Here is an 8,682-nt window from a genome sequence, read left to right as displayed (position 1 = left end):
ACGTGTTATAATATAAGTGGATATTTATAGATATTATTCCCTAAAAATGGGAGGAGGGGGAACTAAACTATGTTGTCCACTTATATTACAACACGTGTACAAGATATATCACATGGCCGTACTATCGTAGTATTCTATCATTTCTCGTGAAGAAAGTAATTAAGGAAAGCTAGTAATAAAGTGCTTTCATTTTTTGATTATGCGGCAATCAGTTTTGGAGATGCGCTAGCATTTAATCAAAAATTCAAAATTTTTAAGAATAACCCCATATGTTGTCATGGTCTCTCTTCTCCTCAACTTTCCATCATTCATCTTCATCTCATCTCTTCCACGTCCTCACTCCATAGCTCACTCTTCTCCTTCTCTTCCATTTGTTCATTTGACATAAACAAAAGTTAAGAACAAAGTTGGACCAAATTGAAATTTTGTGTAGAACCCAGTGAGAAAAAAAGTAATTAATTCATTTTTTATTTATAATTTTATTGGAATTGAAAGCCATTAAATGTAATGGTTATCCAATTATGTCAAAATTAAAGGCGTTGGAGCATTAACAAACATGCTCCTTATTTCTTAGCTAAAATTTAGCTAAAAACACAAAAAAACTATTTTAGGAGCTCTCTATAAAATTTAAACTTCAATTGTGCTTTCTAGTTTAGGGAGTCATAAATGCTATAACTCTTTTTTGATTGGTCCATCTCTATTATAAAATAAAATAAAAAATAGTTAGCATTAAATAAGGTTTGAAATACTCATTAAATAAAGGTTTGAAATACTCATTAAATAAAGTAACATTAAATTATAGGGAGCCACTAGGAGTCATTTCTCTTTCCTCAGATTTAGGAGCTCCTAGAATACTCTATATTTTAGGAGGTGGATAGAGAGCATGGTTGGAGTTTTATTTTTCCAATTCCTCCCCAAAATTTGTTTTCAAAGGTGATTTAGAGAGGTCATTATGAATACTCTTATTATCCCAAATCCTGGAAAATTGAATCAACGTATTGGAAAAAAGAAGCCAAAAAACTAAAAATAAAAACACTGACCCAATGATTGGGATTCAATGACGTCCACAGAAACCAAATCCCCTCTCCCTCCAGAAGCCTTGTCTCGCTCCCACATAGCAAAAGCACAAATATCTCTCAAGAAATAAAGAAAAATAAAAAAGAAAAAAAAATCCAACTTCCTGCCACAGCTAAAAATGAAAAGTCCTTTACCTCACTGACTCACAGTTCCCTCGACTCTGTATGGCCATCACCACCAGCATTTGTTCGTCACCAAACCAACCACCAATTCTCCCAACACTTTCACTCCCAACCATCCCATTCACACCACTCAAAACCCACCACCCTCTCCAACTCCACTTGCCTTTTCCCTCTTCTTCCTCCAAATCTGGTGGCAATTTAGTCTCCAATGACGCATTGGCCATTGCAGCAGCTGCCGAGGCACTGGTCCTGGCCCGGGCTGCCGTGGAGGCGGCCATAGACGCTGTGGCGGTGACGGAAGACATTGGTGAGGTTTGGAGTTGCTGGGAGAGTGGGAATGAGAGTGGTGGACTGGTGGCGAGGAGGAAGAGGAGGAGGAAAAGGAGAAAAGGGTTGGAGGCTTTGGATGAGGAGATGAAGAGGGATGTTGAAGATGGAATGGTGTCATTTGGGTTTGTGAGATATGAACATCTGAGCCCAAGAGAAGAAGCAGAATGCTGTCTGAGTCTCAAGGTATTCTTATTTTGTAATGATTCTGTTTTTACTTTTTACTATTACTTGTTGAACCCACTTATCAGAATTACACATTTGAATTTGGTTTTGTATAGCTGATGGGTATTCTTCTATTTCTATTTAGATTTCTCTTTTTAACAGAGTCTGCAATATTTGAAGTGTATTCCACATTGCTCTGCTTAGATGACATTAACTATAGTGTTTCATACAACGTACCTTTCAATGTTTAAAGGTATATGGTCATTGATCAGTGATCACTACAATTAGCAACTTTCATTGTTCTCTAGTTTGAATTTTCTTCAAATCTTATTGCTCATTGTACGTGACGCAACCAAGAGGACTAAATTGGTGCTGTTGTAGAAATCTTATCTGTTCCTCTGAAAAAACCCCCTTTTCTACTAATCTTTATGCATGCTTTGGTCCACATGCTTTTCCTTCTACTTTTAATAGTAGTGTATGTTGTTTTAGGACAGTTATCAAATTACTTTTCATAGGGGGCGAGAGGGGGCGTGGAACTACTACTACGATTCTATAATTAACCTTTTAATGATACAGGAGGGAGCAAGACTAGAATCAGAAAGGTTCAGAGTTGTAGAAGCTCAAAAGCATGAGCCAACCTCAAAACAGTTGGCCAAGGCAATGGGAATGAAGATGAGAAGTATAGATAAGGTGCTTTGTAAGAGAAGAGAGTCACAAGAAAAGATCATCAGGAGCTACCGGGGACTTGTTGTCTCTGTTGCCAGCAGTTATCAAGGGAAAGGATTAAGCTTTCAAGACCTCATTCAGGTTCCTACACCGTTCACTCCTATTTTCCCCAAGTTGTCGTAAGAAACTAAGTATCTATTTTAGCAGGAAGGGAGCATTGGTCTTCTTCGAGGGGCAGAAAAGTTTGATCATGAGCGAGAATGGAAGTTATCAACATATGTGTACTGGTGGATTAGGCAAGCTATTATCAGAGCCATAGAAAACAAGTCTAGAATAATCAGATTACCAGTAAGAAGCTGACTTAATTAACTATTGTTCCAAAACAGTTGTTTATTTTGTTATTGTACTTCTTTATCTTGGCCTAATCACTGAGTTTATATAATTTTTCAGTCCTAAGTAGAATTTGTGCCTTTCCTTTTATCTTGCCTACTGTATACATCATCTGGTGCTTTGAAACCGTTGTATGTCTGAGCAGCAAAAGTTAGTTGAAGCTATACATATATGATGAACTATGCTGTTGTGCTTTGTTTGCATTTTTTCACCAATTTCCGTTACAAAAACTCATGGGCTGCTTAGTGGAGAAGATGAATTTCAAAATTGTTCTAGATATTTGTCAAAGATGAATTTAATTGAATTCAGATGCCAGGGTTAGTGGAGAAGTTGATTGGCTTTCAGGTTGAGGTGGTCTTTTCCATATAGATGGTTTCAAAATCTGTTGGGGATGGTCTAATTAGTAAATTTAATGATTTCCTTTCCCTTCACATATTTAAGTTATCTTTTATACAGCTCCTGGGAGGTAACTGGTAAAAATACATTGAACAAAAGATTACAGAAGTATGGTTAGTTTATTTGTATAGGGACACGTGTGCGGCATGATGGCAAAAATCACAAAAGCTCAAAATTCCTTGAACCAAAGATTTCAGCGGCTGCCTAGCCATGATGAAATTGCTGAAGTGATCAAAGTGAATGCTTCAACCGTAAAGCTTGTTTGTGAGAGGAGCAGACCCCCAATTTCATTGGATAGAGTGGCAACTGTTCGAGGTTCCATGACACTGCAGGTTTGTGTCTTGAATCTTGTTTTCATGATTTCTTTCACATCTTCTATTAGCAGCTCAAATGAGAGAGCTGATTTTGATAATTCATATATTTTGATAATTTTTAATCTCAGATGTAAACTGTAAGTAGGGGTTCTATGGTCCTCATTTATGACTTATAAAATTTTGTTAATGCTCTTGAGTTTCATGTTTCGATATTGGACTAGGAAATTACGAATCTCCACTTTGATTTTGCTCCTAGAAAGGGCTATAACTTGATTAGCTGCACAAATACATGGTTCAGCGTTTGTATAACTGAATTAAAGATTGCTTGACAAGTCAGGGAACTAAAGGCATAAGCTTAGCCCCAAAGCTGGAAAAGAAAAAGAAAAACTTCATTAGACTAAAGGTTTTACAAGCTTTAAAGGAATATTTTAAGTTTTAACTGTGCCATTCAGCATAAGGAAAAGTCATAAACTAGTTTTAGTTGAGAATCGAGACTTTATACCACTGATGAGCCTGATGGATATGGTCACAGGAAATTGCTCTGTATAAAGTAGCAAATTTTGATTTCTTTGTACCCTGTTTATTTAATCTTCCTTCCTGAGGAGAACTTCATGAAAATATGAAGATTAGGCAAAATGTGTCTGTTACGATCCATTAATCAGTCTTAATTTATTAGTTCACATTATGTTGCAGGAGATCATACAAGGGCCAGAGGAGATGATGCCAGAAAAGATGCTTATAAGGCAGCTAATGAAGCAAGAGGTCGAGAAGCTTCTGAAGACGCTGAGTGATAGAGAAGCAAATGTATTGAGATTACACTTTGGACTCAATGGAGAGAGCCCTCAGTCTTTTGAGGAGATAGGAAGACTGTTAAAGCTTTCGCGGGAGAGGGTTCGACAGATAAATGGAATTGCATTATCAAAATTAAGGCAGACTAGTATTTTGGACAATCTAAAATTGTATATTGTATAGTTTTTCTATCATGTTATGAACTGATAAAGGAAATAGAGAAAGGTAAATAGCATGACGAGAAAAAAGAATATACCTTTTTTAATTGCATCAGTTGTTTGATATTAGGTATTGAAGAAAAAGAAAGAAGAGAAAGGGTTTTCTATAATTCTGGGATTGCTGTAATTCTTTTTTTTGACCAACCAAGTTCTTTTGTTTCGTCAAAAGAAGAAAAAAAAAGATTTCTGGCTTAGTCATGTGGATTGCTTTCTGAAACTTGGGATCCAGCATGGTTAAAAACTCCATCAATTGCTGGTATTGAAACCAAAATTTTGTTAGAAACTCTAATTATTGTTCTTGATAAAGGATTCATTTGCACAATTGCAGTTCTGTTGCAGTTCTACAGGCCTCATATTAACCTTTAAACTGATAAATGTTGGGAACTGTAGATCAAATTATACACTCATGCCACATCGGATAAATCACCATCTCACATTGGGGAAATCTCTTTAAATTGCATACGACATTTCGAGATAAAATCACAAACCTGAACTCTATAAGGTGGTTAATTTGGGACAAATTGTTTTAAGATAATCTACCTCGAGACCTTCAAGACTTGGGATCTGATTCCCTTAAGTTGCACACATTCAACACGAAGGGTCAGGCCAATGATAGAACTCAAGCATTGAAAAATCAAGAGTGCTGCTAAACGAACCCTAAAATTAATTGAGTACACCTTATGATCTAAGTAAACCCTAGTATTTTAATCAAAATGTAAAATTAACTAAGTACACCTTATTTAACTACCAAAAATACTCATGGTACACCCTAATACACTTTATCACAAACACCAAACCCACCTCGCTGCCAAACTTGCTGCTTAACCCGCCAAAGTTACTGAGGTTGATTCTGTCAAACCACTATGGAAGAACAGGCAGAAGCTGAGGGTGGAGGATTCGGGGATTGCTGTCTTATTTGGCTTGGAATGCTTTGCCTGGTTTTGTTCTGGTGAGATTGTAGGTCGATGATTTACATGTTAATGGTTACCATGTCTAGGTTATGGGCTTGATCTAATTAGTTGATTTTGTTTTCTATATTTAGCTTCCTTGTTATAAGAGAGATGAAACTCAGAAGATCGAATGTATTAACCCATCAACATTAGAAGGAAGATATATAAGTTAAGACTAGCAAAATATTGTATATTCCTTAAATCAAGTGGTTCCTAAATGCCTTTATCATTTTTGGTGAAAAAAAAAAACAAAATAAACGCCAAAAAGGAACGAAAGAAAATTTTGACGGCATATCTCCCAGGGTCGTGATCAACTTCTTTTGAGCCAGTCTTTGGGGTTGACATGGTTGTTGCCAGTGGTACAAATTCTATTATTGCATCTGTCATATCAATTATAAACGAAAGAGTACAGCCAAGGGCGGCACTCGGCCCAATTCTCAATGCCCTGAGTTTATACCATGAGTTTATAGCCATTGACATAACCTTCACGTTCCTGCAAGATTGAATATTAGTTGTAAAAACGAGAAGCAAAAGAAAAAAAACCATTCCTTAATGTGGCTATGGAGATGAGAGCGATTTTGTAAAAGCTTGGTAAATATCATATCATCTTACCTTGATTTTAAGATTCATTTTCGAGCATTTAGACAGGGAAAGTTGAATATAGTGTACTTATTGAAATTATTTGTTTCACAATTCAATATATCTTTTTTAGTCAATTTATATTAGGGCAAATTAGTAATTCAATAAATACTTTTGGTAGTAGAGTGTATTTAGTTAATTTTAGGATTCGTTCAGCAGCACTCAAAATCAAAATGATTGAGCTGTGATTCTTTCTTTTTTCTTTAACTTTCAATTTTGACAATGTTTGTATTTTATAACTGTTTAAACTTTGTTTTTTTTTTTTTTTTCCATGCACTTCTTTGACATTGTTCTTTCAGTTGCAAACACAATGAGCTACTCAGCCCTCCTTATGAAGATTATTTGAAACGCGCCACAAGTGATATTTTATTGGAAGATGTATATTCACTTGAATGTGTAAGCTAACATTGTTATATTATAGATCGGTGCACTACATACTAAGTTATATCAGGTTTGATAAGAGTTTAAATTAGGTTATACCTTGAGGCCCAAAACCTTGTGAATTAAGGGAAGTTTTGAAGCTAATTAAAGGGTCCTATTTATTTCCTTTTGCGTGAACTGTTGCTTGATGGGATTGGAGTGTTAGTCAAGTCGGTTTTTGGTCATGAGTAGAGACGACTTGACCTAGCCCTATATAAGCTTAAGACTCTACTCTCGTTAGACATGTTCTCTAAACTTAATCTCATAATAAAGAGAGTTAAAAAGGTCTCTGAGAGAGAGCAAAAGTCTTTATGTTACATCCCGGGATAGACTCTGCCGTAGCACGATATTGTCCGTTTTGAGCCCTCTTCTCTGCCCTTACGGTTTTATTTTTGGAAACTCACGAGCAATTTCTCAGTGGGTCACCCATTCTGGGATTGCTCTAGCCTAAACTCGCTTAACTTTGGAGTTCCCATAACTCTGAAGCCAGTAAGCTCTCAAAAAGCCTCGTGTTAGATGGACGCAGCATGTACATATAAGGCACATCCCCATCTATCCGTTGGTCGATGTGGGATGTTACAATCCACCCCTCTTAAGGGCCTGACGTCCTCGTCGGCACACTCGCACCATAAGGCATAATGGCTATGATACCAAATTTTCATATCCCAAGATCGGCTCTACCTAGGGATGGCAACGGGCCGGTTAGGGGCCGGGTATGGCAATACCATCCCCGTCCCCGCTCCCCATCCCCGTCCCCGTCCCCGCCCCAATCCCCGGTTTAGGCTTTTCGGGGAATCCCCGTCCCCGTCCCCGTCGGGGAAGTGTCTCCCATACCCGCCCCAATCCCCGGTTTTTAATAAGATATTTCTTGTTAAAATAATTTCTCAATCCAAATATTTAGAAACTTTTTCAGTAAGCACAATAAATCCTTCTAGTCTTAAATTAGAAAACCAATCCTAAAGAAATATTAACAATATCCTGTTATCAAATAAAACTTCACAATTTCAATGAACTCTCCTACGCTCCATCATTCATAGCTTTAATCAAAAAACAAAGATATGTTCTCTGTTTCAATGGTAGACTCCTACAAAAAAATAATAATAATAATAAGATAAAACATTACAATTATTTAAAAGAAAATGAGAAACTGGCCAATATAAGAAAAATCTATTTAAAAAATTAAAGAGAGCTATTAAATATAAGAATGTTACCTCTTCCTCATTATTATCAACTTCTTCATCTTGAACGGTAACTCTTCTAGCTTCCTTCTCATTAGGGCTTGAAGCTAACAGTATAAATAAAAAAAATTATTAGAAAACAACAATAAAATGTTTTACTTAATATGAAAAATATAAGCATAAAAATATTTCAATACCTCTTATCTCACTCCATAACCAATCGCGAGCGCACATCAATGCCTCTACTGTGTTTGAATGAAGCCGGCTACGATGAGGGCTTATAATCCTTCCACTAGTACTAAAGCAAGACTCTGAAGCAACTGTGGATACAGGAATGGCCAAAATATCTCTAGCAATATCATGCAAAGTAGGATATTTGATCCCATTTGATTTCCACCAACATAATATATCAAAATCATCATCATCATTCCTAGGTAAAAGAGACTCTTCTAGATAATGATCCAACTCAGATTTAACATGTCCATGGGTAGTGGAGTGAGAAACAAACACATCTAATTGCTTTACCAAATCAAGTTTAGGCATAGATGGTCTAGATGACGAAGTAGGAATCAAAGATTCAGATTGCACCTGTTGACTTTGTTGAGATCTTGACTGATACTCCTTGACCAAGTCATAGAGAATATCTTTATATTTCTTAATCTCTTGAGCTGCGTTGTTTGAATATATTAGAGGGCATAAAAATTCAATTTGTTTCATCTTATACCTTGGATCCAAAATACTTGCAACTCCCATCAAACCATGCATTGTATCCCAATACTTCTCAAACTTTGTTTGCATATGTAATGCCATTGCTTGCACCTCTTCTTGTTCAGAACTAAGCCAATCATAAATTGCTAATCTAATAGCACAAATATTCTTAAAGTAAAGATTGGCAGTAGGATACTTGGTCCCTGAAAAAAGAACAGTCACATCATAAAACATGGCCAACTTATCAACAAGCTCCTTTGTCTTTGCCCAATCACTTTCACTAGGCACTTCTTTGTACAATGGCTCACGGTGCTTCAAACGAG

The 8,682-nt window shown here is 36.5% G+C and overlaps 1 protein-coding gene across 1 annotated transcript; it reads left to right on the top strand.

Moving 5' to 3' along the window:
* Nucleotides 864-4,514, top strand: LOC18786154 (RNA polymerase sigma factor sigD, chloroplastic). The gene is made up of 5 exons (XM_007219139.2): nucleotides 864-1,712; nucleotides 2,268-2,498; nucleotides 2,565-2,705; nucleotides 3,275-3,475; nucleotides 4,151-4,514. The coding sequence occupies exons 1-5, from the start codon at nucleotides 1,242-1,244 to the stop codon at nucleotides 4,427-4,429; spliced, it is 1,323 nt and encodes a 440-aa protein (XP_007219201.1). The 5' UTR covers nucleotides 864-1,241; the 3' UTR covers nucleotides 4,430-4,514.

The sequence above is a fragment of the Prunus persica genome, chromosome G2 (genome assembly GCF_000346465.2).
Source record: "Prunus persica cultivar Lovell chromosome G2, Prunus_persica_NCBIv2, whole genome shotgun sequence".
Lineage (NCBI taxonomy): Eukaryota > Viridiplantae > Streptophyta > Magnoliopsida > Rosales > Rosaceae > Prunus > Prunus persica.
This window is presented reverse-complemented; position numbering and strand designations above follow the sequence as displayed.